The following is a 15316-nucleotide window of genomic DNA, read 5'->3' as shown; positions in this document are numbered from 1 at the left end:
AGGCAACATTCTTTGTTTATTGAAATGGAAGGCATTATTTTATTTTGTCCACAATAGACAGCATTTGAGAAACATCAGAGCTTTTTCCTTTCATTTAAAGCCATTTTCAGTCTTTTTTATAATAATATTTCCTCTCTGGTTGTAGTCCTAGAATCTAAATTTCTCATTAAAAATCTCTCACCGTTTCTTTGCCCCTGTTTCTTCTTGTTAAAATAAGAGTAATGCCTACCTCATAGGTTACCCTGAGAATTAAATGAGTTAAGGTGTGAATGACTTTGAATAGTTTCTGGAATGCATGAGGGATTTACTAAGTGTGAGATCCTATTATTATTGATCTGACTTTAGAGGAAAAAAATTCAGGTTCTTTGTTACTATATATCTCTTACTTTGTTACTATGTATCTGTTACCTACTAATGAAATCACCAGGGTTCTAACAATGACAAGAGTCGTCTTCTTGAGATTACTTACTCTTTCCTTGAGGAATGAGAGACTTCATTCCCTTTAGATTCACCACTCCTAAGTGTCTAAGAAGGATTTTGAAATAGTCATTTTTCTAGTCCCTAGGTCTGGTTTTTGAACAATTCACTGACAGGAATATTAAACAAAATGTAATACCTAGAATTTAAATAAAAATGCAAATCAACAAACTAAAAGTTCTCTCCCTTGTCTTACTTGGATTAAAAAGCACCAGTAGCAGGAACAGCAGATCTAAGAGGCAACATTTAAGGGGATGTTGAGCACATGGCCTGAAATCAGAAGGCCAGATTTCAATTCCCAAGTCTACTTTATAAACAAGGTAATCTGTCTTAAAACAGAGAATGGTAAAGACTAGCGTTATTGGAAAGATCAAATGAAAAAGTGTACATGAAGCCCTCTGTAAACTGTAAATGCTTTAAAATATTGCTAGCAATAGGCGATTGAATTTATAGGAATGAGTTAGTAACTTGTTCAGGTATAGAAAGGTCAGTACTCATTTAGCTTTACTTGTTTTTTGTCACAAGTGCTATACATTGGGTTAATTCAGCATTAAAACTCAACAACTTCCCCTCCTTCATAATGGAGCAATATTGTTCTTGCTCTATTCAGGAAGTTATTTGGAAAATTGATGTAGAAAAGACCCTTCCTATCTTCAACTGGAACACTGTAGTTCATGTATATATATAAACTGTACAGTGTTACAAGAGCATCTTTCATTGGTACAGGATTTCATACTTTTCAAAGCATCTTCATCATGATATCTGAGCCTCACAATGTGTATTTCACAGATGACCCCTCTGTTAGGCTTGGCTGTACTATTTGCCACATAATTTATTCTAAGTTCATCTACTAATTGAAGTGTTCATAATAATAAAGCTTCTCATATCTCTATGTGAAGCAGATAGCTACAACTTGGGACCAGATGCCTAGAATACACTCCCATATAGAGACAAGGAAACAGCGATGCCGCCTTTCTTGATGTTTTCATTTGAAAGAGATGGTTCCTAGAAAACTTAAGAAAAACACTCCTGAGTTAGAGAACTGGCAAAAAGTTTATTTAGCTTTTAAAAGGATTTGCATACATCTCTGAGAGAAGAGAAAAAGAATTTATAATTATAAGTCTCTGAAGGAAATGCTCTAAGATTTGGCACCAGGGAAATGTCTGTTCTTTCGTTCCTTCCTCCATCCCTCCATCCTTCTTTACTCTCTCTTTTTTCCTTCCTTTCTGTCTTTCTTTCTTACTATTTTGACATATACCAAATGCGTGTATCCAAATTTGTATACTTCTCAGTCATATTTGCAAGTATATACTTAAAACAGTGACACTTCAAATGTGCAAAATAGTCTTGAGTTTCCTTAAAATATTATTACTGTTAATAATAGCAAGTATTTAAATCAGTTCAGTTCAGTCGCTCAGTTGTGTCTGACTCTTTGCGACCCCATGTCGCAGCACGCCAGGCCTCCCTGTCCAACACCAACTCCCAGAGTTCACTCAAACTCATGTCCATCAAGTCGGTGATGCCATGCAGCCATCTCATCCTCTGTCATCCCCTTTTGCTCCTGCCCCCAATCCCTCATAGCATCAGTCTTTTCCAATGAGTCAGCTCTTTGCATGAGGTGGCCAAAGTATTGGAGTTTTAGCTTTAGCATCAGTCTTTCCAATGAACACCCAGGACTGATCTCCTTTAGAATGGAGTGGTTGGATCTCCTTGCAGTCCAAGGGACTCTCAAGAGTCTTCTCCAACACCACAGTTCAAAAGCATCAATTCTTGAGCACTCAGCTTTCTTCACAGTCCAACTTTCACATCCATACATGACCACAGGAAAAACCATAGCTTTGACTAGACGGACCTTGTTGGCAAAGTAATGTCTCTGCTTTTGAATATGCAATCTAGGTTGGTCATAACTTTTCTTCCAAGGAGTAAGTGTCTTTTAATTTCCTGGCTGCCGTCACCATCTGCAGTGATTTTGGAGCCCCCCAAAATAAAGTCTGACACTGTTTCCACTGTTTCCCCATCTATTTGCCATGAAGTGATGGGACCAGATGCCATGATCTTAGTCTTCTGAATGTTGAGCTTTAAGCCAACTTTTCCACTCTTCTCTTTCACCTTCATTAAGAGGCTTTTTAGTTCCTCTTCACTTTCTGCCATAAGGGTGGTATCATCTGCATATCTGAGGTTATTGATATTTCTCCCCTCAGTCTTGATTCTAGCTTGTGCTTCTTCCAGCCCAGCATTTCTCATGATGTACTCTGCATAGAAGTTAAATAAGCATGGTGACAATATACAGCCTTGACGTACTCCTTTTCCTATGTGGAACCAGTCTGTTGTTCCATGTCCAGTTCTAACTGTTGCTTCCTGACCTGCATACAGGTTTCTCAAGAGGCAGGTTAGGTGGTCTGGTATTCCCATCTCTTTCAGAATTTTCCACAGTTTATTGTGGTCCACACAGTCAAAGGCTTTGGCATAGTCAATAAAGCAGACAAAGATGTTTTTCTGGAACTCTCTTGCTTTGTCGATGATCCGGTGGATCTTGGCAATTTGATCTCTGGTTCTTCTGCCTTTTCTAAACCAGCTTGAACATCTGGAAGTTCACGGTTCACGTGTTGCTAAAGCCTGGCTTGAAGAATTTTGAGCATTACTTTACTAACGTGTGAGATAAATGCAATTTGTAGTAGTTTGAGCATTCTTTGGCATTGCTTTTCTTTGGGATTAGAATGAAAACTGACCTTTTCCAGTCCTATGGCCACTGCTGAGTTTTCCACATTTGCTGGCATATTGAGTGCAGCACTTTCACAGCATCATCTTTCAGGATTTGAAATAGCTCCACTGGAATTCCATCACCTCCACTAGCTTTGTTCATAGTGATGCTTTCTAAGGCCCACTTGACTTCACATTCCAGGATGTCTGGCTCTAGGTGAATGATCACACCATCATGATTATCTGGGTTGTGAAGGTCTTTTTTGTTAAGTTCTTCTGTGTATTCTTGCCACCTCTTCTTAATATCTTCTGCTTCTGTTAGGTCCAGACCATTTCTGTCCTTTATCGAGCCCATCTTTGCATGATATGTTCCCTTGGTATCTCTAATTTTCTTGAAGAGAAATTTCCCATTCTGTTGTTTTCCTCTATTTCTATGCATTGATCACTGAGGAAGGCTTTCTTATCTCTCCTTGCTATTCTTTGGAACTCTGCATTCAGATGCTTATATCTTTCCTTTTCTCCTTTGCTTTTCACTTCTTTTCTTTTCACAGCTATTTATAAGGCCTCTCCAGACAGCCGTTTTGCTTTTTTGCATTTCTTTTCCATGGGGATGGTCTTGATCCCTGTCTCCTGTACAATGTCACGAACCTCATTCCATAGTTCATCAGACACTCTATCTATCAGATCTAGTCTGATATTTAAATAGCACTAATATTTAAATAGCACTTACTATATCCTAGACACTGTTTTTTGTACAACGCAGTGATTCAATAGTTTTGCTGGTCATGCTCCATTTAAATGATAAAATAAAATGGTCATATTCCCTGTGGTCTATAATATATCCATGTATCCTATTCATTTTGCATATAACTGTTTGTATCTCCTATTATTCTCCACATCTCACCCCTCCCACCATCCTTCTCTTTATTGATGACCACTAGTTTGTTCTCTCTGAATCTGTTTCTGTTTTGTTACATTCATTCATTTTATTTTATTTTATTTAGATTATAGGTATCATATTCTGCATATTTGTCTTTCTCTGACTTATTTCACTTAGCGTACTACCTTTCAGGTTCATCAGTGTTATAGCGGATGGCAAAATTGAATTCTTTATTGTGACTGAGATCTATACTTTCAGATCTATGCTTACCCTTATAGTTTTTCCTTTTGTTATTACTTTAGGATCATAAAGTTCAAACACAGGGCTTCCATAGTCCTCTTATGTTTCATAAATTGTTATCTGAACTATTTATCCTCATCAATCCTGTGAAACAAAGTACTTACCAGGTGAATTAACCAAACTTCAGTTGGACTTGTTTCTTCCCCCAAAGACCCTAAACTTTGCTGTGCCCATAACCTGAGCCAATGTTGGCATGTAGACTAGCCCTTCCTTAACACAAAGAAAGACACTTCCTGAACCTGGCTTTCTTCTCCATGTTCCCATATCTCTCTATTTCAGTAGTCTGCCTCATCCTCTTCCTATAATCCTTTAAAGTCTTTCCTAAGTCTAAATTTGTTTTTATTTGACAATACCATGCTGTACTTATTAACATAGCTTTATCATAAGTCTTAATATCTGGAAGAATTCCACTTTGTTAGCTCCCCAATATAGAGTTCTTTTTGGTGAATCTTTCCTTGGGAAATAATCCAAGGTATGTAAAATAGCTAATATTTATCACATTATTTATAAAATTAAAACTACCTCATAAATTATCATTTATTTATCAAGACATAAGTATTAAACAGCCCTTAAAATGAATAACCAGATTAGATAAAGATTTAAGGATGACAGACCTTGCAATCAGCAATTCCTTAGGTAATGTTTAAAATGTGAGGGGAAGAGAAATAGACCTACACAGTGTGAAAAAGGCCGAAATCAGAAAAGCAGAAATTTTGAAAAGTTTCTGAAAGACAAAAAACAGATGAGATTGAATTGACAAATATACAAGAACACAGCCCAAGGAAAATATAGAGTTTTATAAAGGATAAGACTGATAAAAATATATAAATGATCCCATAGTAGTTATATAGAGAGGAATGATCTTCTTGAGTTAATAGATTCATCATCTTGTGTTAATATTAGGAAAAGGCCCTGTATGAAACATCAGAGTAATGAATTAGGAAGCATTCAAGACAAGTTGGCCAAGTGTCACTTCTACTCCCTATTACCCTAACTCAACTGTTAGGAGCAGTGATATTAGACTCCAACTTAAAGCCCCAATTATACTATCAATTCTGGTACAAAGAGCTCCCAGAGGAGCTTGGGACACGAGAAGAAAAAATAAGTTATTAGCTATTCTCCCTCTCCCTGAGGGAATAAGGAGCTCTCATACCCAGGAGGTGCGGTACCTATAACTCTACACAACCCTACCTTCTGCATCTTCCCCCAAACAGCGAGGGAAAGATTTCTTCCATTACCAGAGTCTGTATCTGCATTGAGAAAAACTCTGTGTGTGTGTGTGTTTGTGTGTTTTTAGCCGCTCAGTCATGTCTGACTCTTGCAGCCTGATGGACTGTAGCCTGCCAGGCTCTTTTGTCTATGGGGATTCTCCAGCCAAGAATACTAGAGTGGGTTGCTATGCCCTTCTCCTGAGAAAAAGTTAAATTGTGATTTTGAAAAATGTGGAAAGCATACATTTCTGAAAGGTGTATCTATGCTTACCTCATAGGTTTATTATATTCTCTCACGGTGTCCTTTTGGCATGGAGGATGGGAAGAAAAGGTTTGGCATTGAAAGACTGCTAAATTCTAACACTTACTCATCTGCCTTTCCACTCCATGATGTAAGTATATGCTTGGTTTAGAAATACTGAGCCTGTTTTTGCTTTCCCACATTCAGAGGCTTACTTGTTTGGAGACAGAATCTTCCATTTGCTTCCTCTTTCATGACAGGTTGCTTAATCTCACTTACGTTGGGGAAAATCCCTTGGATTCCCTAGGTCCAAGCTGAGAACTATGCTGAAACACATAGTTAAAACCTCTCCACATTGAGGTTTCAATGGAAATTTATTAAAACATCTTTACATGTGCACGAGTTTTTTTTAGAACCCATATTGAAAATGGACGTTATATTATTAATAAAAGAACATTTTAGAACATAGCTTTTGAAAATCTATATTCAGATTCATCAGATCTTTTCTTTTCATACTTGTAAACTTTTGAAGTTGTAAAGGACTTAAATTGCATGCATTCTTGAATTCATTCATCAAATGTACAGTTGGTTTTAGTTACAGTGTAAAAAATTCCATGGACAGAGGAGTCTGGTGGGCTACAGTCCATGGAGTTGCAAAGGGACAAACATGACTGAGCAACAGAGCACGCATCTTTGCAGAGCATTCTGTTAGGTATTATTGGAACACACCATGAATCCAGGCTCGCAGGCTAGGAATTTCTGGGACGTAAAGCATAAATACAAATGCAAAAGAAGCTAAAGACTTCAGTCGATAAGAAAGATTCAAATAACTGAGATTGTGCAGAAGGATTCCCTGGGCCTGGCAGATCATGTTGAGTTCAACAAAGAAGTGATATTTAGATCATGCAACCATTCACCCAAACCTACAGCTTGACTTGTCAACCAAGACAGCCTAGTTTCTGGGGGTATCTGAGAGAAATCTTTCCTTTTGGATATTTAGTGTTTGAATTTCATCACCTGTTATCAGCAGGCATAATTTGGCTAAATTCATGTGAACTACTTAAGGATCATTTCCTGGAGCTTTGCTTTCCTTTGTTCCTGTTTAACTCTTCCACACTTATAAAGGCTTTTTGATGATGATCTCTTTTTGATAAACACATACCTTTAGAATATAGAAGAATTAGGTATTTCTGTTTAAACAAGTGGCATCTTAATCATTGCCCATGTTTTTGAAAATTATATTGCTCTCATGGTTTCCAAAAGCCCAAAGGCAACCTCTCTCTTTTTCAGCTATTCTCTGTCAATATTTATTCAAGTGTTAGCTGTTGACTCTAAGTCTGTTCAACATTAGCTAGTTGATTATCTTTTCTATGTTAGCTACAAGGGTATAGAGGAATTTTCCACAATGAGTGGCAATTCTCAATACAAGTATCAATTGAGGTGAATTTAACTTGTTTTAGAGAAACTCCCCGCATACCCCCCACCACACACACATATTTTTTTCCCCTGGGCCCAAGAACTTCTAGGGGATTATGTATTTTAAACAATGCCAAGACATTTGATCAAGTAGAGAGATCTATAGTAGTTTAATAAACACTTTGCAATGCAGTCTTTGTACGTCTTTCTTCACCAATGGGTTCATTCTTTTTTTTTTTTTTCATGAAGATTTTAAAAAATATTTTCAGTTCCTAGCAAGCAGAAAAATCAGTTTCGTTGACTTTCCTCTTTTTAAAAAATATTATCTATATTTATTTGTGGTTGTGCTGGGTCATTCTTGCTGCAAACAGGCTTTCTCTGGTTGTGGCAAGTGGGGGCTACCCTTTGCTACCCTCTGTTGTGGCGTGCAGGCTTCTCACTGTGGTAGCTTCTCTTGTTTCAGAGCATAGGCTCGAGGTGCCCAGGCTGTAGTAGCTGCAACACACGGGGTAGTCGCGGCAGAGTGTGGGCTCTTGGGCATGCAGGCTTCAGCAGTTGCTGCGCACAGGCTCAGTAGTTGTGGCTTGTGGGCACTATAGCTTGTGGGCTTTAGTAGTTGCGGCACATGGGCTCAGGAGTTGTGCCACATGGGCCTAGTTGCTCCACGACATGTGGAATCTTCGAGGACCATGGATGAAAGGGCTGTCCTCTTCTTTGGCAGGCAGATCCTTATCCACTGTGCCACCAGGAAGTTACTTTTGTTTTTTTTTTTTTCCTCAAAGATTTTGAGGATTGTTTGTTTTCAGGGCATTGATTCTTTTCTAACTATCAAACTGTCTTCACTAACCAGCAATTTTAATCCATACATCTAGCCTTCTTGTAGAGTCCTCCATGCTCTCTAGAAAATCAGTCTTACTAGGCTGTTGCTAGAGAGAGCTATCATTTACTGTTAATTTTTACCTCTTTTTCTTTATTCTCTCCTCAATACAGATTTAGGTACTAGACTTTTCCCTTATGTGCTTTAAAAAAACTCTTTTTTTTTTAAAGATATCCAAATAGGCTACTTTTTTCTTTTTTCTTTGTCATTTCTCAAGATTCAGTAGGACTAGCTACAGGAGACAAAAGTTGGAATCTGGATGATATAAAATTTTATACCTTGTCATGTGAGTTTAATTTTAAATTAGGTGTTTGCTCCATGTTGTCCTCAGCAGTTTGCTTTTCTAGGCAAACAGTTAAGGAAACAACATTGAACAAATATATATAGATAGTGCTCTGCATTGGTACTCAGCACTCAGTCAGGTCCCACACTCTGCAACCCCATGGACTGTAGCCCACCAGGCTCCTCTGTCCTTGGAATTTTTCAGGCAAGAATACTAGAGTGGGTTGCCTTTTCCTACTCCAGGAAATCTTCCCAACCCAGGGATCAAGCTTGTATCTCCTGGATTTTCTGCACTGGGCGGCAGATTCTTTACCACTGCACCATCTGAGAAGCCCTAGACAGAGCTCTGCTAAAACCTAATTAACTTTATATAAATAAGGCTACTTGGAGCTTACCTGGTGGTTCAGTGGTAAATAACCCACCTGCCAATACAGGAGACATGATTCAGTCCCTTGGTGGGGAAGTTCCCCTGGAGAAGGAAATGACAACCCATTCCAGTATTCTTGCCTGAGAAATCCGAAGGGAAGAAGAGCCGGGTGGGCTACAGTCCATGCACAACTTAGCAACTAAACAACAATAGTAAGGCTACTTGGTACCTAAAAATGGGGGAGGAACTTATATGTGAAATAATGTTGAGGCTCTGAAGTGCCTTTGACTGTGTGGCTCACAACAAACTGTGGAAAATTCCTAAAGAGATGGGAATACCAGACCACCTTGCCTGCCTCCTGAGAAATCTGTATGCAGGTCAAGAAGCAACAGAACCAGGCATGCAGCAACAGACTGGTTCCAAATTGGAAAAGGTATACATCAAGCCTGTATATTGTCACCATTATTTAACTTATATGCAGAGTACATCATGTGCAATGCCAGGCTGGATGAAGCACAAGCTGGAATCAAGATTGCTGGGAGAAATATGAATAATCTCAGATATGCAGATGACACCACTGTTATGGCAGAAAGAGGAGAGAAACTTAAGAGCCTCATGATAAAAGGGAAAGAGGGGAATGAAAAAGCTAGCTAAAACTAAACATTCAAAAAAACTAAGATAATGGCATCTGGTCCCATCACTTCATGGCAAATAGATGGTGAAACAGTAGAAACGGTGATGGACTATTTCCTTGGGCTCCAAAATCACTGCAGATGGTGATTGCAGCCATGAAATTTAAAGATACTTGCTCATTGAAAGAAAATCTATGATCAACCTAGACAGCATATTAAAAAGTACAGACATTATTTTGCCAACAAAGGTCTGTCTAGTCAAAGCTACGGTTTTTCCAGTAGTCATGTACGGATGTGGGAGTTGAACCATAAAGAAAGCTGAGAGCTGAAGAATTGATGCTTTTGGACTGTGGTGTTGGAGAAGACTCTTGAGAGTCCCTTGGACTGCAAGGAGATCCAACCAGTCAATCCTAAACTAAATCAGTCCTGAATACTCATTGGAAGGACTGATGACGAAGCTGAAGCTCCAGTATGCTTATGTTCTCCAATATGCTTCAGTATGTTCTTATGCGAAGAACTGACTCATTGGAAAAGACCCTGATGCTGGGAAAGATTGAAGGCATGAGGAGAAGGGGAGGGCAGAGGATGAGATGGTTGGATGGCATCAGCAATTCAACGGATATGAGTTTGAGCAAGCTCTGGGAGATGGTGATGGACAGGGAAGCCTGGCTTGCTGCAGTCCATGGATTCCCAAAGAGTCTGGTATAACTTAGCGACTAAACTGAACTGAACTGAAGTGCTAAAAGTCTGTTTTATATATTTTAATTAAGTTTTTTGGGAAAATGAGTATCAGTGATAGCCAGTGACTTTGGATCATTCACTAGCTTTGCTTGAGGTTGTTTTTTTCATCAATAAAATTAAAAAGTCAGCGTGTTTTCAAAGTCCCAGCCAGTTATAGTTGTAGGAATCCCTAAGCTATGACTGTTGGAACTTGAGTAGGAATGAAAGGAGCATTCCACATCAAAAGAGCAGCTTGAGTTAAACCAGCCCTAGGCTTCCACTTGTGGTTTTAGATAACCCTGTGTGAGAATTTAATAAATAAAGCACTGTTATTTTCATTTGTTACAGAGTGTAGCAAATATACTACACTCTATAATACACTAAAGTGAAAGTGAAAGTCGCTCAGTCGTGTCCAATTCTTTGCGATCCCATGGACTATACCCTCCATGGAATTCTCCAGGCCAGAATACTGGAGTGTGTAGCCATTCCCTTCTCCAGGGGATCTTCCCAACCCAGGGATTGAACCCAGGTCTCCCGCATTGGAGGCAGATTCTTTCCCAGCTGAACTATCAGGGGAGCCTGTAATATACTAAATGATACAGTAATTTACATAGATGGAATATGAAAATCCAAATTGAAAAATGAAAAAGAACATTTGCCTCATTCACTCGCCTTCTTATAAAAGCAGTGCTCCTTCATTATCCTTTGTCTTTTGTTTTGCTGTTCAGTAATTTCTTCTTGCCTACTGTAGGGTCAATATTGGAAGGCATCAGAACCTCCTAATCCTGTCAATCAAAGGAACATACTGTACCAGAACTGGGCTCGGTTTTCTTATTTTTACAAGGAGCAGCCTTTTAATTTGATTAGGTAAGTTTCTTACACAAATTCAAACTGATTAAAACTTGATTGTGTCCTTTTTATTCACAATGGCATCACATTCCATTCTTTTTACTATTTTCACCCACTGTATTTCCCATCTGCCCAGTTTTTTTGTATCTAAACTATCATTTAGTCATTCATTTGTGAGAAAAACACTGTTGTGAGAATAGTCTTAACCACTATGCAGAGATAGCTCGATGGTTCAGAGGTTAGGCCTTAGTTTTTAGGTAGATTAGGTTCAAATCCAAGTTCTTTCTCTTAGAAACATATAAACAAGTTCAAGTTATTTAACCTCTAGGAGACTCACATGTAAAATAGGAATAACAATAGTACTTTCCCTTTGGGGTTATTTGATAATTAAATGATATATGTATGTTTTTTAGAATGGGGTTAGCACTTAGTGTTTAATATATTTATTTTTTGTTCATTTGTTTTTCTCTGGGTCCAGGAATTTAGAATATAACAGAAAAGCTGTATATAGTTTGTATATATCTATCTCAGCTGTGAAGGCAGTTGTTCTGTTATTTCAATTCTTAGTTTCATTTGCTTTGCAAGAAGACTCTGGTTGCAGGTTCTTGCTTTGCACCATAACAATACTACATACATACAGGGGGTTAGGAGACTCCTGCTATGGTTTCAGTAAAGAACCAATCAGATGACAGAACCCCTGGTCATGGTATTTTTACTCAATGATTTATGTTTTAACTGCTCTGCTTGCACAGCATCACAGCCTCTTTTTCATAAGACCGATTTGGATGTGTATATGCAAGTCAACTGGAATGTTATTCCAATAGTTTCATTAAAGGCAAATAAGAGGGGAAAATTTTAAGAATAAATAAAAGACAGCTAGTATATAAAAAATGGTTTCTGTAAATCATTATATGAACTCTTCATTGGATGGATATTTTAGTTGTCCTGATTAGTAGTCATTTAATTTTTTAAGTTATAAAAGTAGGACATGTGTCTGAAAAAATTCTAAGCAATAAAGATGTGTGCAAAGTTTTAAGTGAAATTCCACCTCCCTTAAACTCCACCAAAGTAACTGTGCTTGATTTGGTGACAGCCATTCAGCTTTATTTTTATGTGCATGTAAAACAACATACATACACAAACTATTTTTTCCTGGAACATGGGAATCTTTACTTACTTTTTTGCTAAGATTTTATCACTAAATAATGTATTGTTCATATACTTCCCTGTGAATGCACCCAGATCTATCTTCTGCTTTTTAACAGAACACGGAGTACCATATTATAAATTTTGCATAACTCTTTTATCTGTTTTTCTTTTGAGAAAGATTAGGCTGTTTCAAATTTTCGCTATTACAGTCAGTGTTGTTAAGAACATTTGCAGACATTGTTTTCAGAGAATGTTTTCATAGTATACTTCCAAATAAGCAAGGTTGTCAGGATGAGGCTTACATATTTTACATTGTTGAAAATATATTGAGAGTACTTAGCTGTCTACAGATATTTCTGCTATAAATATTCCCCAAAGGTGTATACTTATAACCTTTGATATAGACAAACACATTACATCTAAGATCAGTACCTTGTTAGCACTTTCTGATTTTCTTTTAGAACAAAGTGGAAGCTGAGATATTTCATCAGATAGCAGTACCTAACTTAAAAATAACTTTTAAAAGTTTTTCATCATATTATAGCTTTTCATTTATAGCAAATTGTACTGCTTTTCCATTTCAGTAATGAGATAATCTTTAAAATAAAGTTAAAATTTTAACAAAATTTATGTAAAGAATTAATGAGTAGGTGTGAAGTGTTTAACCAAGTAAATCAAAAAGACAGGAAAGAAAACACCATGGTATCACAGAGAAAGGAATTGCAGAAAGCAGTTATTATCCTTAAGGTTGCTTCTCAGTGATTATGTAGGACAGTATCCTTATTCTTACTAATAGACAATGAAGTATTTAAGGTAAAGGACCATGAAGTACGTATTCAAACTACTTATTTGTAAGTAATTCAAATATATATATACAGCCACCCACTCTAGTATTCTTAGGCTTCCCTGGTGACTCAGACGGTAAAGAATCCACCTGCAATGCGGAAAACCTGGGTTTGATCCCTGGGTCGGGAAGATTCCCTGGAGTAGGGCATGGCAACCCACTCCCGTATTGTTGCCTGGAGAATCCCCATGGACAGTGTGTATACACACACACACACACACACGCACGCACACACACGTGTGCGTTAGTTACTTAGTTGTGTCCGACTCTTTGTGACCCCATGGACTGTAGCCTGCCAGGCTCCTCTGTCCATGGCATTCTCCAGGCAAGAATACTAGAGTGAATTGCCATTTTCTTTCCCAGGGGATCTTCCGGACCCAGGGATCAAACCCTGGTCTCCTGCCTTGCAGGAAGATTCTTTACCATCTGAGCTATAGGGAAGTTCATACACATGTATATATGGGGTAATATATGAAGTGAGGTAAAATGCAGTGGAACAATATTTTATTTATAATGAAAGAATTAAAGGGTACATAGGTATTATTTGAATTATTCTTGCAACTTTACCTCTATATTTGAAATTATTTCCAAAAAAATATTTAATAAAAGGAGAGTCTTGAAATAGATCCATATATGTATAGATAGATAGATTTCCAATAAAAGTGCCTGTTGTTCATTGGTGGAAGCATAGTCCTTTCAAAATATGATAGTAAAACAAGTGGCTATCTACATGAAAAGCATGAATCTTGATTCTTTCCTGTATAAAAATTTAAACTAACTTGAAATAGATAAGATAACTAATTATAAGGACTACAACTACAAAACTTCTAGAACATATAGGAGAAAACTGTGGTCTGGAGTTAGGCATGGACTTTTGAGATAAAATGCAAAAAGCACAGTTTTAAAAACATAAATTTAATTTCAAAAATTAGAATGTATGCTCTTTAAAAAACACTATTACAGAAATAAAGAGCAAACCATAGGCTGGAGAAAATGCTTGCACAACACACATATCAGTAAAGGACTTTTATCCAAAATATTTAAGGAACTTTTACGGCTCAATGATAAGAATAAAATGGAAAAAAAAAGATTATAAAAGATTTGTCAGCAAATAAATATGTTTATGGATTGCCAGTAAGTATGTCCAAAGATGTTGTTGCTATTCAGTCGCTAAGTTGTGACTCTCTGCAACCCCATCACTGCAGCAGTCCAGATTGTCTTCGACAATCTCCTGCAGTTTGCTCCAGTTCATGTCCATTGAGTCGGTCAAGCTATCTCACCATCTCATCCTCTGCTGCCCCCTTCTCCTTTGGCCTTCAGTTTTCCCCAGTATCAGGGGCTTTTCCAATGAGTCGGCTCTTTGCATCAGGTGGTCAAAGTATTGGTGCTTCAGCAACCGTCCTTCCAGTGAATACTCAGGGTTGATTTCCTTTAGATTGGCTGGTTTGATCTCCTTGCAGTCCAAGGAACTCTCCAGAGTTGTACACTATCTTTATTCACTAAGGGTATAACAATTAAAATGCCATTGACCACTGCACACCCACTAGAATAGCTAACATTGAAAAGATTGGCATCAATAAGGGCTGTTAGGGATGTGGGACAACTTGAAATCTCAGAGGTTGGTGATGGTGATACAAAATGGCATAGCAACTTTGAAACAACAATTTTGACAGTTTCTTATAGAGTTAAATATGCACTTTCTATTCAAAGGATAGATCTACTTGTCCCAAAAATATTAATATTATTAAAACGTTTGTCATTGCTACATGTATCACACATGCTCAGTCACTCAGTGGTGTCTGACTCCTTGCAACCCCATGGGCTGTAGCCTGCCAGGCTCCTCTGTCCATGGCATTCTCCAGGCAAAAATACTGGAGCAGGTTGTCATTTACTCCTCCAGGGGATCTTCCCAACCCAGGGATCGACCTTGTGTCTCCGGCATCTCCTGCACTGGCAGGCAGGTTCTTTATCACTGTGCCACCTGGGAAATCCTTTATCATGTGCTAGATTTCTGTATGTACTCTAGCTGATTTCTGGAAGTTCTATCTATTTAGTTGATCTTGCTAACTATCCATGCACCAGTAGCAGGCTGGTTTTTTTTAAATTTAATTTTTATTTTATATTATGGTTGATTTGCTATATGTTGGTTAGTTTCAAGTGTATAGTGAAGTGATTTGAAGGCTGTTTTAATTGTAGTGGCTTAGCTCTAGTGTATTTTAATATCTAGTTGGGCTAATAAGTCATCGTAGTCAGTGTTTCTTTGTACATTCTACAAGTTTATCCTTTCATATAAACTTGAATCTCAACTTGTCTGTCTTGTTACTAAAAAAGATGGTTGGAAATTGCATTAAGTTTATAAATTCACTTAGGT

At 37.7% G+C, this 15316-nt stretch overlaps 1 protein-coding gene across 3 annotated transcripts in view; it reads left to right on the top strand.

Annotated features, from left to right (window-relative positions):
* ANO5 (anoctamin 5) overlaps positions 1-15316 on the top strand; it is a 94876-nt gene that overhangs the window by 37238 nt on the left and 42322 nt on the right. For all 3 annotated transcript variants that reach the window (XR_008201503.1, XM_052661732.1, XM_052661731.1), the window contains exons 8-9: positions 5847-5960; positions 10855-10970. Coding sequence is in view for 2 of the 3 variants with exons in the window: in XM_052661732.1 (XP_052517692.1) it covers positions 5847-5960; positions 10855-10970 (230 nt within the window). In the remaining variant the exon portion in view is untranslated. The remainder of the gene's footprint in view (positions 1-5846; positions 5961-10854; positions 10971-15316) is intronic.

The sequence above is a fragment of the Budorcas taxicolor genome, chromosome 25 (assembly GCF_023091745.1).
Source record: "Budorcas taxicolor isolate Tak-1 chromosome 25, Takin1.1, whole genome shotgun sequence".
Lineage (NCBI taxonomy): Eukaryota > Metazoa > Chordata > Mammalia > Artiodactyla > Bovidae > Budorcas > Budorcas taxicolor.
Note: the sequence above shows the minus strand (reverse complement) of the source record. Positions and strands in the feature narration are given on the sequence as shown.